Here is a 21,808-nt window from a genome sequence, read left to right on the forward strand (position 1 = left end):
TCAGGAAATCTCTGGCACATGGGGGGGGGGCACACACCAAGTTCCCCGGGATGATGGTGTATGAAGTAGTCATACTATTCCTCAGACCCTCAAGGTCACATGCTCTCCAGGGAGACGGGGCTTTGTAGGCAGAATGTGTGTAGGCGGAAAGAGTTGTCTGTCTTCATTTTCAATACCAGGAGACCCTGGGAACAGAGCCTGCAAGGGTCTTATATTGCAGAAATGTATGGTGTGGCCTTGCTATGTCTGACATTTTCTCAAGAGACCCTTAACCTGTGAGCCCTGAGGCATGTTCTACTGCCTGTCTGTTACTAGAGCTAAATGACATGACCTGTCACCTTCTGGGGAAGAAGGGACACAAGGCTGTTTTAACAGAGCGTGTGCATGCGAAATTCCATGGTTTCCTCCACTGAGCAGGGAGGTGGTGGTATGGGGTCTTGATCTGGTCTGTAATCTTTCCCCACCCAACACCAGGATGTACCTGAGATAAGAATTTCATGCCTGGTTTTGAGAGATCTGGGGAGAAAACACCAGGAGAGAAGGTGACTACCAGGAGCCAAAGGAGGCCAGGAGGCAACACGATGCATCCCATCTGGAAAGCTTAGGGGCTGGGTGTATGCAGAATCCAGCCTGAACAGCTTTAGAAAGAGACAGCAGGGGACCCTGTGTAAGGGGCAGGAGCAGAGCTGCCTTCACTCTGGCTGTGAGGCCCACTCCAGTGACTATGTGTATATATGCTGGGACCATGCTCTGAAGTGCCTTTAGCCTCTCCAGGCACTGATAGGATCTGGCAAGTCCCTACTCCAAAGCCGAGTGCCCATCACAGGATCCCATGGATGGGACGTTCCAGAGAGTCATTTAGTCCAGCCCACAGGATGGCATGGGGGTCTCTCTCTAGGTCTCTAGTCTGTCTCTACACTGCACCAAGATGCACCTTCTAGGCTAAAAGGCCCGAAGAGCTGCGATGACAAAGGGCTGGAAGCAGAGGCAGAGGGAAAACGATGTACGTTAAAGTAAACAACTCCGTTGCTGTCAGAGATGAGCGGTGAACACAACTGAAATATAAGTTCAGACTTTAAAGATGACAATGAAGAGAACACCACATTTCAGAGGCTGGATGCTGGATATTAAGGAGAAGTTACCTTGGCTACAAAGGGACAATCACAGGGTATGTTATTTTGGATATTAGCATCTCTTATCTCTTAGAGCTACACTCTAGTGTGGCTATGGTGGGAAAAGGTCGATGCTTATGGGAGGTGGGAGGAGAGGCAGCTGCCAAACCGGGGTGGGAGTGGGAGAGCTGCTGTGGATCTGTGTGTGTGTGTGTGTGTGTGTGTGCGCGCGTGCGCGGGTGTGTGCATGTGTGTGCATGTGTGTGTACATGTGCGCGTGTGTGTGGGGGGTGTCTGTGTGTCTGTGTATTTAAAGCCCCCTATAGCCTCCTGGCTTTGCCTTTTTGTCGCCCATACAAAGCCAGAGATTAACCCAGCTCATCCCTTCGGGTTTGATATAAATATTCCTTGAGTCCCTCTCTTTCTTCAGAAACTCCGGGATCAGGGACTGTCCTATTCACAATCCACTGCTCTCCAGGGAGCATCTGAGAGCAGGGCTCTGATCTGGTCCTGGCATTTCCAATGCAGGCCATGCATTAGCCAGACAGCTGCCATATCAAAGGATGAATGCAAGGGGGACCACCCGCTAGGAGAGCAGACACGGCTGCAGGGACCCAGTAGCCGTCCTACACCCGGGAGCAAAGGGACGAGAAGGCTGTACACGCCAGTTTGTTTAGACAACATGGTGCTGATGGATTTCCAGGCCCAGATGCCTAATGTTGGTCATCTGGGGCAGGGGACATGAGTCATCATGGAATGACTGACGCAGATATACAGAAAGTAAGTTGTGATGGAATCTAACTATTTCCGGAAGAATGCCACTTTTGCGTGATTCTACATAAATATGGCCTTGGGGTCAGAGCTTTGTGCCTTCACCAGCCTGCTTGTGTGTGTATGCCTGTAGGCCTGAGGCCTGTGCACTGACCTGCATTTGTGCCTGCACCCACCTATATGTGGCTTATGTGAGCTGGCATGTGCCTAAGTGCCTGCTTCTGTCTTCCTGTCCAGTGGCCTGAGCACCAACGAACCAAGTATGTCTTATCTGCCCACAACTCTTCAAATCCTCTTCAACCTCCCAGACTCCTGTGACCCTCCTCTGTTCCAGGCTTTGGAGCCTAGACCTCACACACTCATAGGAGGTTAACATGAGTAGCTGAGGTCTGTAGGTCATCTATCCTAGACATGGCGTTTGTCACTCCCATGCCATCTGAGGACTCCGGTATTACCTTCATCTGTGCGGTTGGGCGGTTGGGTAGGGACACACTGATAGGAGCCTTCCATGTTCAGACACTGCTCTCCTCCGGAGCAGGCATGGAGCTCCCTGTGCAAGCACTCGTTCACATCTGCGGAAAAGGGGGACAGGTGAGATGACATCACTGCTACGTCCTCATTACCCATGATGCTCTGGGGTTGGCCTGTCTTTCCACGGTCATAGCATCATGGGCCTAAGAATAAACCAAGGGGACCAGAAGCTTCCTAAGTTAAAAAGGATCTGAAACACCCCCCCAACATTTCCAGGTGGCCAGGCTCTCTCTATGGGTCTGTCATCCTCCCCTCCAAGGCCCCACAATATCTGCCTCTCGTAAAGTCATTCTCCCAGAATAGGAGAGCAAAGTGAGGTCACGTCATAGCTAAGTATGTTTAAGCATAAGCAGGAAAGTTCACAATCACTCACAAAGCACCAACCTCTTCTCCTGGAGGAAGATAAGTGTGTGGTTGCTAGTCATTCATCTCCATGCATTTTCTATTTTCTATGCGTGTGATTTATGGAGATAAACCAGTTGCACCCAACCTTGTCCATGCAAACCTCCCCAAACCACGCAGTGAAAACCCATATCTGTAACAGGTTCTAGCTAAGGATGCTCACTGGCCTCCAGGAATGAGCCTGTGACCAGTGACTGAGAGACACTTTCAGAAGGACCAGGTCATGGGCTCCACCCCCAACATGACAGACACCAGAGGCAAGGCTGGCCAGGAGCCTAGCTGCTCCTGTCCCCAGCCCCCAGCCCTTTGCTCACTCACATACTAGTGACTGCTACATGCCAGCAGCAGGCCTCAGGAACTGAGACAGACATAAAATGTTTTCCAAAACCTTTACCAATCCCTCACATAGCAGTTTGGTTTTTTTTATTAGCCATTGATGTTATAAATTTTATTTCTAAAGTAAGGCCATATCTAGATTTTGAGTTTTTCATGTGTTATCTATCTGTAGCTTGCAGTGTAGTGGACCATGGGCAGGTGATGGGCTGGTAGGGAGGAGGGAAGGGAGTGGAAGAGACATCGTGTGTGTGTGTGTGTTTGTGTGTGTGTGTGTGTGTGTGTAGGGGGACACAGGTGCTTATGGAGCAGGATAATTTCCCCAAATCTGCACATGGAAACTTGAGTTTAAACTTGATTCGGTCTAGAAGGAGGAGAAGATGAGCTGAACCACACCCACGTTCTGCAGAGCAATACTTCTGAGCCAGGGGTCTTCCACACCTGAGCTCAGCCGGCTTGAACAGTGTGCTTAGGGCCAGGTCGCAATATACCTGAGCCAGGGGTCTCCCACACCTGAACTCAGCCTGCTTGAACGCTGTGTCTAGGACCAGGTTGCCGAGCCAGCTTGGCAGTGTCCCCACGGGGCAGGCCTACCTTGCACCTGGATGCTGACCACTTCATAGACTCGATTCACCACGTCATCCAATGTGGCAGAGACATTGGCCACCGTCAAGCGCCGTGGAAGACCCAGCAGCAGCCATGACACCGTGGTGAAGGTGTCCCTGCCACCAGCGGAGTTCAGGTAGTGTACAGACACGTTCAGAGGCCGCAAGGCACTGGTGACCTGGGAAGCAGAGCCAGAGGGTCAATGGTAGAGGGGCACCCTGTGTTGGGGGAAGGAGCCAGAAGATCGAGAAGCTGAAACAAATTGTCCACAGGCTTACACGCACATGCATACGCACCTGTCTCCCGAAGAGTAAAGAAGTGGTATGAAGCTGGGGTTCTGATCAGTTGGGAGAGTGTTTGCCTAGCATGCAGGAAGTCCGGGTTTGATCCCCAGCACCACAGACACCTGGAATCCTAGCACTTGGAAGGTGGAGCCAGGGGAAGCAAGTTCAAGGCCATCCTTGGCTACCTAGTGAGTTCAAGGCTAGCCTGGGCTACTTGAGATTGTTAAAAGGAGATGATGAAGTGGGGGAGGGGGAGGACAGGCAGAGGACAGCTGCTCCAGTATCTCTCATGACTGTGACCTTCAGAGGAAACCAGATTGTCCTTAGCTTCTGGAGGCCCCGCCCCTGCTGCTGGTACATCCAGCTCTACCCAAACTCAGATGTGAAGCCCTGGCCTCCAGCCCCAGACATGGTCTCAGTTGGACATAAGTGTGACTGGCTAAGCTGAGGGTGGACCTTGATGCTGTCCTTATCCAAAGTGGGGAATCTGAGTTGGGTGCAGTGGCACGTGCCTGTATATGAACCCCCTGAGAGGCCGAGGAAAGCAAGGTCGCTAGGGCCCTGGAGTCTGAGTGCAGCCACAGAAACACAGTGAGACCCCCCCATCTTGACCAATCAGAAGGAGAAACGTGGACACACAGCTAAACACGTTCAGAGAAAGGACAACGTGAAGAGATTGGGGGACAGATGGCCACAGAAGCCAAGAGGATGGACTTTGGGTCTTTGGGGGTTCTTGACCTCAGAAGAAACACTGCTGATACCCTGATACAGACTTTCCGGCCCATGGGGCCACAGAGAACCTTTCTGGTAAGCCATCTATTGGTAGTGACTCTTTGCTGGGGCAGCCCCAGGTTGCCTACAAAGTTGTGGCCTCATGACCTGAGTCCTCTCACCTGTAGGAATCTGGCCTCCTCCACATAATGACAAGGACACGGGAATCTAGAGTCAAGGAGCAGTCACTAAGAGGGGGTGGTCTTCCTGCTGTCCTGTCTGATCGTTTTGTTTTTTGTTTGTTTTTTTTTTTCCTTTGGCGTATCCCGTAGGATTCTTACTATTTAGCCTACATCTCAGCATCCTCAACCCTATGGAAACCAGGCAAGTTGGCACTGCACACTCTGGCCGCTGTCTCCAAAGCAGGTTTGTAAACAGACTTGCCTCTGTGGGAGCAGAAACCCGGATCCGTTCCCAGAAGACTGAGTGCAACTAACTCAGGAGGCAAGCAAAGACCCGCCCACCCCCACTGGAACCCTTCAGCCGGGAGCCCAGGAGCCAGCACCTGCTGCAGCCGGGAGCCTGCCTGGGCAAGTTGGCTCCCTCGGGAGGGAGGCAACCACAGGGCTAGAGAAATAATGAATGCAAGTGACACGGTGCCAGGACCCAGCGTGTCAGAAACCGCTGCAAACAAACGCCTTACAGGCTGTGATGGTTAGTTCTGTCAACCTGTTAGGACCTGGTCACCAGAGAGTCAAGTGGTGGAGTGTGTCTGTGAGCGAGCTTCCTAGTGAGGCTAACTGAGCAGGGAAGACCCACCCTGAATGTGCATGGCGTCATCCCAGGGACTGAATCTTCAAACTGTGAGCTCAAAAAAACCTTGTGTGGCTCAGGTAGGCATTCGGTCATGGATATTGTTTAAATCCCAGCCGCCATCTCACAAAGAATTATGATAATTCACATGGAATGGATGATTATCTGTGGCACAGAGAGGGGAAATAACTTATCCAAGGTCACACACACAGCAGGTGCCAGATTGGGGTTTGTACTCTAGTGGGCTGTCCGCAGAGCTGTGTTCTTAGTGGCCAGTTGGACAGCCCCTTAACAAACCAAGAACAAACAGGGGTCTCTCCAGCAGTGGGCATCAGGGAACTTCTGAGCAGAGGTGAGGTTGCAGAAGACCCCTAGGGCAGCGTCACTTCCCAGTGACCAGGGCAAGGTAAGCGTGCCCCATCTGTTCCAGGCTACTGGCTGGCAGGGGTAGTAACTGAAGGCAGATGCCATTCTCATTTTTACACCCATGGGGCATTATCTGTGGGCCCTAAAGGTACAGAATGGAAATCGTCTGTCTTTGCTGGGCTCATTACCCTGTGCTCAGCCAGCAGCAGGGTGGCAAACCCTACTGGGCCACTCCTATCCACAGCTGGCTGTCAGAGTAGGCTGCTGTTTAAGGGCACAGCAGGAGGGCAGAAGGACCTACTCTCCCAGCATTCCCAAGCCTGGGACGATGCTGGCATAGAGAGATAACATGACTGGAAATAGCTGTGGCATGTCTGTAGGTGTGGCCACCATGCAGGGGAGTCTATAAGAGTATGGCTTTGACCCCAGGGGACAGTAGGCCCTGCCTGGAGATATGTTTGGTTGTCACACTGGGGGATGCTCCTGGCCCAAACAGGACAGATCAGGATCTTACAAAGTGGGAATGAGGACTTCAGGGTTTGGGGACTGAGCGGCCAAGGCCATACTGACAAGGACACCCTTTTCATCTTCTCAGCTGACCGTCTCAAGAAGAAGGATTTCCCCATCCCACATACCAAGTGTGGCTTCAGATACACATGCCGGGACTCAAGAAATCACACCCTGATCACAACCACTCCCCTGTGTGCCTCTCTGGTTTGTTGTTGTTTTTCTGAGCCAGAGACTCACACAGCCTAGGCTGACGTTGAACTTGCTACAGGGTTGTGGATGGCCTTGAACTCCCGATCTTCCTACGCCCAATGGGTTGGGGTTACCGGTGAGGCTGATTTACCCTAGTTAAGAGTTCAAGTTTGGCTCAGAGTCAGTCATTCAGAACACTTGTGGGATGTCACCCCATCCTATCTCCCCAGGGAGAAACATGACTTTCGTGACTATCACACTCACCAAAGAGTAGAGCAGGCGTGTGTGGTTCCGGAAGCCAGGGTCCTCTCGCTGCAGGTCCTCAAAGGCCATCTTCACCAACACAGTCACATTGTACCAGCTCACTGGGATCCTCTCTGCACCTGGAGGGCAGATGCCAGTGAGTTACAGTCCTGGGGACAGGCCAGGGCCACAAGAGGCCACCGGTGGTCAGCAGGCCTGGAAGGCAAGAGACTGTCGTTCTGCATAAAAAGCCTGCAGGGGCTTCCCGTTGCCGCTCTCAGCCCTCTCTTTCCTGTTGCTGCAAAGACCACTGACTCCCACCTGTGAGGAGTCAAAGGTCCTCCCTCGAAGAGAGACCCTTGGAACACAGTTCAGCTACAGTCTTTGTTATAATGTAATATATAATCAGTCCAATCTACCATTGTTTTCTTATGCTGATAGCAAGTAAGATGATATATAATATTCTATGTAACATTGTTTATATTAGATATTCCTGTTGTCTAGGTGAATAGTGTAAGCACCTGACATTAGAGAGATATATATGACTCACTACACACTAGATGGCTGCTGTCACGTGTAGTGCATATAACACTCATAATCTATTCAGTTACCCTCAACAATGGTGAACGTGGGTTCCAAGACTTCCAGGGGCCACCAAAGTCTACAGATGTTCAAGTCCCCTATATAACTGAACTTTTCTCTGGAAGAGCAGCCAGAGCTCTTTGATTTCCAGCACCCACATGGCTGCTCACAGCCATCTGTAACTCTAGTCCCAGGGGATCAAATGTCCTATTCTGTCCTTTGTGACTATTGCACATGCAAGCAAAACATTAACACACATAAAAAAATTAAATAAATAAAAATTTTAAAAATACTTAAAGTGGACACATGTTTTCATGTAAGCATACTCCCTCCCAGACACACTAACTGTCTCTGGGTGGCTGATAGTGCTTCAAACACTGCTAATGCCTGTCAGTCTCTGTATGTGGATTGTTTAGGGAATGATGATTTTTATCAATATCCTTATAGGTCCAGTGCTGTGGGATAATGCTTTGTACACTGTAAAGATTTATCACTCATATTGGTTTAATAAAATGCTGATTGGCCAGTAGCCAGGTAGGAAGTATAGGCAGGGTGACCAGGCAGAGAATTCTGGGAAGAGGAAAGGTAGAGACACAGTCTCAAGCCAGACACAGAGGAAGCAAGATGCCTTACTGAGAAAAGATACCAAGCCACATGGCTAAACATATATAAGAATTATGAGTTAATTTAAGTTGTAAGAGCTAGTTAGTAATAAGCCTGAGCAATAGGCCAAACAGTTTTAATTAATATACGCTTCTGTGTGTTTGTTTATTTGAGACTGAATGGTTGTGGGACCAGGTCGGACAGAAACTTCCATTTACAGTCCAGTACCAATGTGACTACCTCAGGTCTATCTGTATAGAACACTTTAGCAACAAAACATTTTTCAAATGTTTTAAATAATTTGGATACAGAACCCTTGGATATGGAGAGCCAGCTGCAGTCCAGGAGTATAACTGACATATAGAAGAATTATAATATATTAATCCTTGATATTATATATGCTAATTTTATTAGTATATGCTAATAGGACAATATAGTATATATGGTATAGGTGCATATCTGCCTATACTTCCTACCTGGCTACTGGCCAATCAGCATTTTATTAAGCCAATATGAGTGATAAATCTTTACAGTGTACAAGAGCATTATACCAAAGCATTTCCCCATTTTTTCTTTTCAAAACAAGAACCCTAAATCTAATCTCCTAAATTGTATTTCTTAAGTGATGAACATTGATCCAACTTTGTCCATAGTACAGCCTCTGGGCAGAGAGAACATTCCTGAAGCGTGGGCACATGTGCCAGACCACCAGGCGCTGCTCTGGGCTGTGAGATGTGTGCAGAACAACCAGGCCTGCGTTTCTTCAGGGGACACAGTTCCAACAAACCCACTTGCAGTTGCCAAAACTTGCTGAACCATGGCTCTGCCCCTCACGGCTGCTTTCCCACTCATTTAACTCCCTGGAGGCTCTAGGGACCAGACATGGGGACAGCAGACCCCCTGCCCTATTCCAGGCAAATATGGCTGCTAAGCCCCCTGCACCTTTCCCTGGGTCACTGTCTTTCTGAGACCCTCCTCAGTGCAGCCCTACCTGTGGATGCAGGGGCCACACAGCGGCGGGCCCCTGACCAGGAGCAGCACTTCTGAAGTCCGGAGCAGTCAGTGTCCAAGCTGCACGGTGGGCTAGATGACTCTGGTTCTGCCGTTGGGCAGACCCCAGGTCTTGATGCAAACTCTTCGGACCGGTTCAGGGCTGGTGGAGTGATACAGATGAACCATATTAGCATCAAAAGCAGGCTCAGCTGGCAGAGAGCTTTGCCAACAGGAGAAGACCTGGGCTCAGTTCCCCAGCACCTGTTACAACAGGGCGTGGTGGCACATGCCCGGAAATGCAGTGGTGGGGGAATCAGAAGTTCATGGTTACCCTCAGCTATGTTAGAAGCCATACTGGAATACACAAGACCCTGTCTCAAATGCAACAAATGGGTTAGAGAAGTGGTTCAGGGGTTCAGAGTCCTAGCTGTTTTTGCAGAGGACAGTCAGTTCCTAGCACCCTCATGGTGGCTCAGTCACCTGTGACTCCAGCTCCAGGGGATCTGACACTCTCTTCTGATTTCCACAGGCATTCCACACCTATGGCATACTCATGCAGACACACATACACTAAAGTAAAATAAATAAATAAATATTTTTTTTAAAGCAACAACAGAAACCCATGAAGAGTACAGCTTGGATGAACTGAGAGAGCTGCACACACCCGTAGTTGATTCTGTGTTGAATATCAGAGGTTCCATGTGTCCTGATCAGTTTCTCCAGCGGGACAGGGGCCTCCTGGCTGGCCTTGTGGGAGGCTTGCCTACACTGGCTCTGACACCATTGCACTTCTTTCCTATCAAAGCGGGTTCAGGGGAGGTCCCAAGTGCTTCCTGGCCTTTCAAGCCTAAGAAGTCCATTTGCAGGGACCTCCACCTTCTTCTAGGACCAGTGCTACTTCTGTTCCTAATAGCAGCTTACTCATAAATATGCACACATAGCAGACATGTGTGTGCATGCACACCACATACACTCACACTCACACACACACTCCCCCTCTCTCTCACACACACACACACATATACTCTCTCACTCTCTTACACACTCTCTCACACACACTCAAACTCTCTCTCTTTCTCTCTCTCTTACACACATACACACACACACACACATACACACACACACACACACACATGTTTACTGAGCACTTGCTAGAAGCCAGATAAGCTGTTCTGTGCCTGGACCCCAGCCATGGCTACACCTCACCTCTAGGAAATGAATTCCAAAGAATACAATTTAGCAAACCCTTAGAAAGCAAGCAGGGTCAGAGCCTCAAGTGTTGGGTGGGGCCAGGTGGACTCAGAGGAAGTCGCCCTTTTGGAAAGGATTGCACCTGGGTCAAGAGAAGTTCCGAACAGCCCTGCAGTTCTCAGCTCTGAGGTGAAAGTTGGCCAAGGACCACAGGAAGCTGACACACCACCATGGGTGGAGTGGAGACAGAAGGGGTGCCACAGAGGACTTCCTGTGAGGCCTGGGTGCTTGGGTTTGGGGTGACAGAGACACTTTTGGTGCTTCCAGGCCTTCAGACACTTTGTCCAGCTCCATTCTCCCCTCTCTTGTGCTCCTTGGGCTTTTCTGAGCACTGGAGCTGCTGGAGTCTCAACAATGAACTTCCCAGCTGGAGACAATGCCATGACCTCAGCATCTGTTCCTTTCCCTTTGTTGTCTGAGTCCTGGGGACAAGCGGCAGAATGACTCTTCTTATAGTGGCTTCTGAAAGCCGGAGAGGAGTCGGAGCCCCATTGTGTCCTGCTGTGGCGATCCATGGGATGTGGAACCAGCTGGCCAAAGGGTCAAATGAGGTCATAGTTGCCTAAGATGTGTGGGCAGAGGGATGGGGTACTGAGAGAAGGAGCAGCCTCAGGAGGGCTGGAGAGCTGCTCTGGGTACCATCCTGGCTCTTTACTCTTAGTTGGGGGCATGGTGTGGGAAGGGATGGACACTGGGGACAGCAGCCTTGGAAAGGTCCAGTCCAGCCTTGCATGCCATCTCACCTCCTACCAGACACCAGCGTGGAGAGGTTGTGGCACTCCATTGCATTGGCACAAGCGGTCGACTGAAGCCAGCTGGCCAGGCTGTAGCTATAGTGCTGAAATGACATTCATGTGTATTCTCTGTGAATGAAGCATTAATGCAGCTTCAGGTGGAAGTGAGATCAACCAGAACTACACGCAGGGCACCAAGTCCTAGTGCTCAGAACTGGCGGGAAGCCATGGTGGGGTTTCAGGGGAAACTGCTTTTAGATCTCTTGGAAAGGGTGACACTGCTTGAAAGTCCATAGGCCCCACAGGGGAGCAGGATTCCAGGGGGTGTGCACTCCTCCAAGCACAGAAAGCACAAGAGGCAAAACTGGAACTCAGGGGACATGTTTTGGGGGAACACACTCTGCTGGGGGACAGTGGAACATTCTGGCCAGAGGCAGAAGATGCTCACGCACAGCAGAGCAGACTGCCAAGGGCAGCCAAGAAGGAGCAGCTGGCTTGGATGAGCAAAAGTCTCACTCCCCAGGGGAAAGGGGGCTGACATGTGAGCATAGGGGCAAATGTCAGTGGGGAGAGCAGCAGGAGGAAAATGCCAGTGCCAAGGAAGGCCGGGGACTTGGCAGCATATGTGTCCGGCATCGGTGACAGGTGCATGCCACCATGGGTTTCATTCAAACCTATTATGTTCCCACTCAGACACATTTAAAGGTCCATGTATCGAACAGCACTCCAGTGTCCAGGGGTGCCATTCCAAGTGTCAGAAGTCCTAGATGGTGCTAACAAATCTGAAGATACCTGTGGTGGTTTGTGTGAGAATGGTCCCCATAGATTCATATAGTTGAATACTTGGGCCCCAGTTGGTGAAACTGTTTGGGAAGGACTAGGGGGTGTGGCCTTGTTGAAGAAGGTATGCCACTGGATGTATCACATTTGAGATTTCAAAAGCCCTCCCCATTCCCAATTAGGCTTTCTCTGCCACGTGTTTGTGGATCAAGATGTAAGCTCTCAGCTACCGCTCCAGGGCTGTGTCTGCCTGCCTACTGCCATGCTCCCCATCATGATGGTCATGGATGCTGACCATTTCAAACAGTAAGCCCCAAATGGATGCTTTCTTTTATAAGTTTCCTTGGTCATGGTTTCTGAACCTAGTAATAGAGTAACTAAGACAGCACCCCATGAGGGTGGAGGAAGGTTAGCAGGGCCCTGGGGCATGGGTAGAAAAGCAGCCTGGAGATGCTGCAGTCTCAGAGATAATCCTCTTGGGTCTCCCAGGGTCTAGGGAAATTTCCGTAGCTAATGAAGAGAGCCGTGGCCTTACTTCTGTTGGGAACAAGTCCCAGGGACAGATGCTCAGCCAAAGCAAACAACACACAAGGTGGTATGGGCCTGGGCTTTGCATCTTGCTGTTGGACACATACGGTTGGAGGCCATGATTAGTAACTCTGTCATTTGCAAGCTGTGGGTTTGTCCTTCATTTCCTTGGCATCTGGGTGACTGAATATACAATGTTTCTAGGTCCCAAAGAAAGGAAGACCTGAGGGATCCCTGTGCTGTCTGTATGTGAAGAGCTGGACATTGCCCATCTGACATTGTGATCACCAAGGGCCTCAGGCCAAGCAAGCAGGAGGATGTGGGGATAAGGTGTCCTGAGACAACAGAAAGGCAATAGAGGGTGGGCAAAGCCCAAATTCAGCCTGAGGTTTGACATGAGTCACACTCGTGGGCTGTGAAGCATGTCCTAGTCAGGACAGATGCTGACAGTGGAGGAAACTGAGCCGCAGGCTCTAGGCACATTTTCTGTAGATCTAAGACAATTCGAAACTCCATTCTTTATTTCAATGAAATAAAGAAGAAAATATAGCTGACCCCATAGAAACTGGCTCCAGGCTGGAGAGATGGGCAATATGCTTGCTACACAAGCACCAGGACCTGAGTTCAAGTCCCAGAACGCAGGTGAAAAGGTAAAAACAGCCTTGTGTAGTGGGACACACTTGTCAGTCCAGCAGTTGGGAGTCACAGACAGCTGGATCCCTAGGGCTCACTGACTAGTCAGCACGGCTGGATTGGAGAGCCCACCAGGCAGTGAGAGACCCTGCTCAACAAAAGATGGGTGGTATCCAACGGTGACAACTGAGGTTGTTCTTTGGCTACACACACACACACACACACACACTCACACACGAGAAGGAAGGAAAGAAAGAAGTAAGGAAAGAAGGAAGGAAGGAAGGAAGGAAGGAAGGAAGGAAGGAAGGAAGGAAGGAAGGAAGGAAGGAAGGATAAAACAGGCTCTAACAATGATTGCCCAACAGCAGCAATGTTCTGGAACAGAAGTTCTTCATCTCAATCTGACTGCAGCTGGGAATTCCCCTTCCCACTTAGGCTGGTGACTAACCCTATGCCCTAAAGGAATAACCAGTCAACTTGGTAGAAAGTTAAAAATCTCTCCTTTCTCAACTCAAGGCAAACACTGAAGCAGCCCTGATCAGCGCCTGGCAACCCAGTGAGTTCCTGTTCAGCCAGGCGGCCTGGAGATTCCTATTTGGACCACAGCCTCCAAGGCCGCCCAGGGCTAAGGAATCCCCGGCTGGCGGGCACAGTCTTTCTTGGCTCTCCTTCCTCTGCTCCTCAGAGTGGTCAGCACAAGGGGTCCCTGGGCAGCTGCATGGAGATGGGAGGTTGGAGGTGCCCTGACCTAGCAGGTCCTGGATTTATACAAGGAGCGAGATTGCCAAATTGTTGGCAGGTGGAGAGGGGCCGAGCAGAACTGGGGCTGCTGCAAGGAGCTCGACCTCCTGGAATGTGCCCTGGAGGGGGAAGGAAGGGAAGGGGCGGTTTAATCTTTTCTGCTGATAGACAAGAGACCTCAAGCTCCACTGAGGAAGCACAAACCTCCCAGCCTGGATAACATGTCTTTTCCTACAGATGTCTCAAAGATGACCAATAAAGCTTGCTAACTTAGGAACAAGATGACCCCTAACCTGTCGCTGACTCTCTGATACTGCCCCATCCGGGAATCCTTTCCTGCAACGGAGCCACCAATCCTGTTTTCTCCTGAATGGAGGTCTCTAGGAGGGGAGAGGACCCATCAAGTTACTGAGGGTGACAAAGGAGCTTCTGTGTCCATGATCACCGATGTCCTCCATGTCCTGAGATGCCTCCCCTGCTACCCTCTCTGGGACTACTAGCCTCAGGTTTCAGTTCCCCCTATAGGCTGTACTGGGTGAACGGGAAAATGTCTTTCATTGGGGGCAGGAGGGAAGATGGGGCACTCTTTGTATTGTATATTGTATTATGACTTTGTGTCTTATTAATAACCTAGCACAACTGCTCTTAATGGCTCATTTGTTCTGAGTGAACCCCTACCCCATCCCTAACCTAGATTCCTTGGATACATGTGAGGTTGATACTGGCAGACACTCACTTGACTCAGTGTGTTACAAAGCAGCACCTTCTGAGCTGGCGAGGTGGATTAAGGGGCTTGATACAGAGCATCAACCTGAGCTGGAGTCCTAGGACCCACATGGTGGAAGGAGAAAAGTGGCTTCCAGAAGTTGTCCTCTGCATACACACACACACACACACACACACGTAAATAATTATGTGTTTTCTCCCCCTGGAGCTGAGGACTGAATCCTGAGTCTTGCATTTTTTAGACACACGTTCTACCACCGAGCTATACCCAACCTCTGAAGCCACTTAAAAACGAAAACAGCATCTGAGCCCAAATGTCCACAGAATGAAGGAGGAATGCCAGGACTCATAAGGAGGGAGGCAGGGACACCTGCGACAAGGCTGACCACCTGGCCAGAGGGCAACCACTCAGGACGATTGACTCGCCTTTCACCCATCCCTATAAGCTTGCTGGCTAGTGGTAAGAGGCAGGCAGCTCTTGGGGCTGCCACCACCCTCCTCCCCAGACCACAGGCTCTCCGAATACAATACAATGTAAAACTTCTATCCCCGTCTTCCTACCTTTGTGGTGATGTACACAACTGTCCCAGTTACATTGTGACTGGGCTCACACAGGCCAGAGCTGAGCCCCAGTCTGAGTCCAGTTGCATTGCCTACCAGGACATGATCTCCCACACCATGTCCCTTGACAGCAGACCCTCCCAAGTTAGGAGCTGGGCCCTGAATCCCCAGCCGTGCCCAGCTGCAGCCGTGACGTGGGCAGCCATATGGATCACCTGGGTAACCAGCCTGCACCACCTATGAGCCTGCACCAGGGAGGTGGAAGATACGGGGTCCACTGGGCAGAGAGGCAGGAGGCCCCTCCATCTCTTTCTAGTGGAATCTAGATTAGGATTCCAGCTGAGACAAGAGTTTCACAGTAGCCTTGGAAAGAGGGGGCAGGCGGCCTCCACTGCTGGAGAGGCTGGGACACTGGGTCTCAAATGCCACTGTTTTAGAACCATTCAACATTATAAAAGCCACAGAAGCTCATGCTGGGCTCAGATCAGTTCCGTTACCAGCTCTGAGGTCACTGCATGGCACACCGAAGCCCTCGCTGTCCAGTGGGGTCTGAGGACCACTGAGACTCTCTACCCATGGTGTCTCTCCAGCACGTGTTAAAAGACTGATGACCCCTGCACTTTACTTGAGCTATGGAATCAGAAACTGGGGGTGGAGGAGCTGTGAAGAGTATCCTAGAAGCTCCTGGGGTACAATCAAGACTGAACAGCAATGCTCTAGTAGTTCAGGGAGACCTCACAGTCCTGCACACACAATCCCAGCAACTCTTCCCTCCAGCTCAGCGCCCCACCCTGCCCCATTGCCCTGGACTCACGCAGAACACAATAGAAGCCAAGCTGCTCAAAGCCCTCACAGCAGTCGGTCACATTCCTGGACTCAGGGACCTCCACCGCCAGGTACTGCGTCTGGTACACGGTCTTGGGACACTTTTTCCACGGGATCCATGCTCCACAGTGCACATAGGCTGTGTGTGAGGTCTGCACCTCCTGCAGCCTCTGGACATTTCGGGTCACTGGGTAGCTGCACAGCTGGTAACTGAGCAGGGAGAGGCCGTTTTCTGCAGAGGAAACCGCCAAGGATGCGTTAGCAAGACACGGGGGGGGGGGGACGGGACACTGGGTCAGAAGTATATGGGAGGCAAGTGGACAGAGGTCTCTATTGTTGGACGGGACTTAGACCCAGCCTCACCAGTCCTGGTCAAGGTCTTGTCATTTCAAATACCAAAAGCATCCCTCTGTTTGCATATACACAAAGCCATCGACACCAAACTATGTGCTAAAAACCCTCCTGTTTAAAGCCAGGAGTCACCCTGTCTGGATTTGAGTGTAATATTAGATTCAAGGGACAGCCCGATCAAGAATGTAGAGTTGGAGTCAGATCTGGAGACCCTGTTCCCATTGTCACTCTGCTTTTGGTCCCATTTGCTACAGACTTTCCTACATATCAGCCTCTGTAAATCTGAGTGTGGTCACATGGCCCACAGACAGGCTAGAGTTAACCAACAAATGTGTGCTGTGGGCCAGCAGATGGCAGGAACAGCTTTCTTGGAATGTTCTGGAAGATGAATAAAAATTTATGTGTGTGTGTGTGTGTGTACGTGGTAGGCATTTCAGCCTTTCTGTCACCATCATCGTCGCTGTAGGAGGGCACACCTGCCTTTGCTAATGGTCCATCCCAGCTCCGCTCATCTCCTCAGGCCTGGCCTGGGCCTCCCTCTCTGAGCCTGGCACTGGGGATGAGAGGATGAGATAGCATCCTCTTTCAACATTAACAGCATGGCTTCTCAGACTTTCATACCCCTGACATTTTCCAGCTCCTCACCTCTTCATGATGGGTTGCATCCCATGAAGCCTCTGTCGCTTTATGTCACAGAAACCCTAGGGGTCAAGGTGTGTCCTTCCAAAATACACTAGAATCCCAGAGCCCAGGAACTCAGAGAGTGGCCTTGTTGGGTGGGCCATGTTAAGATTGCTACTTTTGGAAAAAGGAAAAGTGGGGCAGATATTCATGCATGCATGCACACACACACGGCGGGGGGGGGGGGAGGAGGAAGAGAGAGAGAGAGAGAGAGAGAGAGAGAGAGAGAGAGAGAGACTCTCCCTGTGAGGGAGAAGGAAAAGCTAAGGGTGATTCTTCTACAACCTAAGCAGTGTCAAAGATCTCTAAACACACCAAAACCACAGACTTGGAATGGACTCAGCCCCCATGACCCCAGAGAGAACGAGGCCCATGCTTGGCATTAGATCCTGACCCTCAGAACTATGGGAGAAGCCACCTGCTACTTAAGCATCTTGGCCTCAGAGTCCTGGAACTCTTATATCCCCTCTCAGCCCCCCTCAGCTGCTAGACCACTTCAACTTCAGAGTCCCCCAAACTTTCCTAGACTGCATGGCCTGCAGACAGAGCCCAATGTCACGGTGCCTTCCCCCCTGTGTGGATTAGTGTCTGTGGAGGCCTGAAGGCAGAAGGGTAGCAGCCATTTTCACCTGCTAGACCATGAAGGCCCCTCTGCAGATCCCTCCCTGGACCCAACAGCAGCCCAAAGGTGTGAATGGCACCACACAACCCTGCTGCCACTGTGGGGGGAGAAGGAAGGGCAGCAGCCTCCTCCCAGGCAAGCACGGCAGGCAACTTTGTCCCTTCCCCATGCCCTGCAGCCAGCTCTGAGGGTGGAGGCTGCTATAGCCCAGTTACTTCTGTGAGGTCAGCCGAGCCCTTGGAAAACCCATTTCTCCTCTTCACCAAAAGTGGTTGCAGAATGTTCTGGAGAGAAACGGAGGCTCTTAGGACTTGAATGTGGCCAGAGACCAAGATCTCAGAGTAGCACAGGTTAGGTGTGGCTGAGAGTAGCCGAAAGGCTATGCAGAGCAAGGCAAAGCCTGGGGCATCCACCAAGAATCTGCTGGAGTTGGGCATTTTCCAACTAACCTGGGCTGAGATGTCAGCCGTCAGCCATGTTAATGAAGGACCCAGGAAGCATCAGGATAAATTCAGTATCTATAGAAGCACCTGCCTCCACCTGAGCCTAATGGGGCCAAAGATCCTCCTTCATACCCCACTCTGTCTTCAGGGAAGTCTGGGAAATGGTGGGTTTTTTTCTGCTTTTTATCTTCTCCTGGGAGCACTGTGCCCTCTCCAACCCTTAGGACAGGTAGAGCCGTGGTGGAAACCCCCTTCTAGAATCTGCTGTGCAAAAATCCCTTTCGAGAGTCATCACAGCAGGAGGTGGAAAACCTCATTGCTCTAGAGCAATGGTTCTCAACCTTCCCAATGCTGTGACCCTTTAACACATTTCTTCACGATGTGGTCACCCCCAGCCATAAAGTTATTTTCATTGCGACTTCATCCTATAATTTTGATACTGTTATGAATGGTAATGTAAATATCTGTGTTTTCAACAGAGCCCTATTTGAAGGTCATTTTCATTGAAAAGGTAGAGACCCACAGTTTGAGAACCACTACCCTAGAGTGAATGAGGTTCCCTGCTCAGGCCCCTCAACCCTCACCTTATTCCACAAATGCCCAGTTATGTCACCAGGGCCCTCCGCTACTCCCCAGGGTATATCTTGGCCATCCCCTTGGTGAAGGCAAGTGATACTTAATTCCTTTCCTCAGAGGCCTGCTGACCCCACAGGCATGCCGGGAATGGAGCAGTCCCCAAGAATGTGTTATACTTCTCAGAGTCCTAACCCTGTCTTTCATAAAGTAATCGCCACGTCCTATAGTTTCAGGGTAAAGCAGTAAGTTAATACCTTCCACACAGTGGTGAGTCAGTGCGGGCTCCATGGCTCTCCTGGTGAAGAGCGAGCAAGCAGGTAACCCCAAGGAAGGCCGTGCTCTGTCCCGTGGCCTCACAGGAACACTGAGAGGATCGCACCTCCCGTGTGAGATCTCTATGAACTTCCCAATGCCCCACTCTTCCTGTGACTAAACTTTGTGGCTCATATACACGGTACCAAACAAAATCCCTCCCTAGATAGAGAACAGCATGGACCTGGCACAGAAACGGAGGTGACTTTCAAAACAGACGGAGTCTCTGAAATCCCAACCAAGTCAGATAGGTTTTAAGAGAAAAACAAAACAAAAAACCACTCCCAAGGTTCACGATCAATTCCTTGAGGTCTGTGGTTTCAGGGTTACAGGTTTGGCTACGTTGGTTTGGTTTCGGGGGTGCTGGGGATAGGAGCCAGAGCTAACACATGCTGGCTACGCTGAGCTGCATCTCAATCCCACAAGGTGTTTTTTTTTTGTTTTTTTTGTTTTTTTTTTTAAACAACTTTGTAAGCCATGTACTTTCTAACTTTTTTGCCAGCACCCTCGCTACCTGGCTCACTCTAATTCTGTACCTGAGAACATGAACCACCCTGACTTCCCTGACTGATACGCAAGACCTTTTCGCTGGGCGCCTAGGAGCCCATTGTCCACATCAGTTCTTCCAGAAATTCAGTGCTTTAGGCACAGACCCAGCTCAAAATCCGTGTCTCAACCCTATGGAACCTGGGCATCAGAGGCATCCTCCCACTGGGGAGGCCCTCTTTCTGAGCGCATACCCAGTATGCAGACCCAGGATCCCCGGTAACCTGTTGCTATTGGTACAGCCAATGTGGCAAGTCAGGACAGGATGCCTCTCTCAGAGAAGATGCTTGTGGCCTTCCAGGGTCCCGGCGGGCACTGTCCTCTTGAGACGCACTCCTCGGAAGCCCCTTCTCCAAACTTACCCCTAGATCCCTCACCTGTGAAGCCACTGGCCCAGCTCAGGTCCACAGTACAGGCCAAAGCCAGCAGGGCCAGCCTCAGGGTCCTGGACATCATCCGGCGGTGACACTGGCGGGTGTTGGCAGGACTTGAGACCTCTACTGCACTGACCTGAGTCCTAAGCCAGGCTGCCCCAGCCCAGAGAAAGAGCCCTTGTGTCCCCTGCGCTGCCGCTAGTGGCAGTGACTTCAGAGGAGGGCTGGCGGGGAGCAGTCCCTCATGCCTGCTCGTTAACACCAGCCGCTGCCATGGCTGCTTCCCTGGGGGCACCCGCATGTCAGAGCCTATTCTTGTTCCGAGAAGATGGCATCTTTCGGAAAGGTGAGCGGCCAACAGCCTCGGCCACATCACTGGGTCTCATCTTGTTTGCGTGGAGAAAATGCATTTCAGACCCAAATCTCACTCCCCACATCGGACACCAAGTATTCCGTTACCCTGCTGCTCCCAGCTGGCAGGAGAAGACAGGCCCACATCAAAGTATCACATCAGCTCCAGAGAAGGGCCTTCATACCACCCAACAATAGAGCTCAGAGGCCACAGCCCCGTTCGTCAGCTCCACGCAGTCCCTCCCTACCTGGGGACTGGAGATGCTGTGCTCAAAGGGACTCTCTGAGCCCAGCAGGATTTCAAAATGGGAAATCATGAAAAGAATGGTGGGAAGTGAGGGGCCGAGCCAGTGATTGGGGAGATCCATGTGCCCTGTCACACAGGGTGAAATGTTCACCCAAAGACACCTTAGCACCAGTTTGCAGAACTCAGTGGTGAGAGGCCAGAACAAGGCCTCCTAGGATTCCCCTGCACAAAGATGCCACTGTGAGGACATCCAACAAACGCAGGACTGGACACAAACACATCCAGGACTGGAAGCAGAGAGAACTGTCCTGAGGATTGGTAGACATACTGGGATGTTGTTCGTATCCATTGGTTATCATGTTATACAGGAACTGGACTTTTAAGCTCCTGTCTGGGCTGGGGATGTGGCTCAGTTGGTAGAGCACTTGCCTAGGACGCACAAGCACCGGGGTTCAATCCCCAGTACTGTACAAGCCAGGCTGGCAGTGCACATCTGTTACCCCAAGATTTAGGTCGGGTAGAGAGGGTCAAGAGTTTTAGTATTCTGTGCTACATAAGGAGTGTGAGGCTAACCTGGGCAACACGAAAATGTATCAGAGGAACACACACAAATATACACATGTGCACACATATAAATATACATGTTTATACACCTAAATACACAAGTATACAATACATAAACATTCAAATGTACATACAAATAAGCGTGCACAAAATACACACATGAATACATGCTCACATAAATATACACACACATACATGTATCCAGGGTCTCTGTTACCACCATGGTCAACGGAGTGACGATCCACAGGGGACAAGAAGGTAGTTTGGTTCAACATGGCTAAGTAGCTGATGTGAGTTCAAACATCAGGAGTCTGACCATGAGTGGTTTATTAAGGCATATTTAAGCACAGCACAATTTGGTGAAAACCTTCCCGGTGATAACTCAATCCTGTGTCCACAATAAAGTTTACGTAAATCTCCTTAAAGAAAAAGTGAGCTAAATAAAGATCAGACATGACTACACTGAAGGTCTTTGTACAGGACATGAGATACATTCCATAAGGCTGGCTTATACATATTAACTGAGAAAAATAAGGTTACAATAAGGGTCTGGGGGAGGATCCGGTGTGGTCTTACCCACACAGAGTTCAAAGGTCACCAAGTTATTAATCCCATCCTCTCCTAGACATCTGGGTGGGTAACAGGTTATGCTTGCCTTTCTTTGAAGGAACAACCTTGTGTGTTTAACATCCCAGGTTCCCTTAGGGCTTATCTGCAAGCACAAGAATCTCCATGCCTTCCATATCATCCCATTTTTATTTTTCAAAGAGAAGATTGTGGCTGTAATAGAGGCCGATGTTGAATGCATTGCCTGCTTGGCTAGTCTAGCTAATATAGGCAGGCATAACATAATTATAAGAGTAGCAAGCAATGGACCAAGGAAAGGGGGAAGCCATGGTAATCATGATGGACA

At 50.5% G+C, this 21,808-nt stretch overlaps 1 protein-coding gene across 1 annotated transcript in view; it reads right to left on the bottom strand.

The window, feature by feature from the left end:
* Umodl1 (uromodulin like 1) overlaps positions 1 to 19,815 on the bottom strand; it is a 42,391-nt gene extending 22,576 nt beyond the window's left edge. The window contains exons 1-6 of the mRNA XM_057794339.1: positions 19,737 to 19,815; positions 15,818 to 16,060; positions 9,048 to 9,209; positions 6,893 to 7,011; positions 3,744 to 3,933; positions 2,339 to 2,455 (exon numbers count right to left, since the gene is read on the bottom strand). Of these exons, the coding sequence (XP_057650322.1) occupies positions 2,339 to 2,455; positions 3,744 to 3,933; positions 6,893 to 7,011; positions 9,048 to 9,209; positions 15,818 to 16,060; positions 19,737 to 19,815 (910 nt within the window). The remainder of the gene's footprint in view (positions 1 to 2,338; positions 2,456 to 3,743; positions 3,934 to 6,892; positions 7,012 to 9,047; positions 9,210 to 15,817; positions 16,061 to 19,736) is intronic.
* Between the last annotated feature and the right edge of the window lie 1,993 nt (positions 19,816 to 21,808).

This window comes from Chionomys nivalis, chromosome 19, assembly GCF_950005125.1.
Source record: "Chionomys nivalis chromosome 19, mChiNiv1.1, whole genome shotgun sequence".
Classification (NCBI taxonomy): Eukaryota; Metazoa; Chordata; class Mammalia; order Rodentia; family Cricetidae; genus Chionomys; species Chionomys nivalis.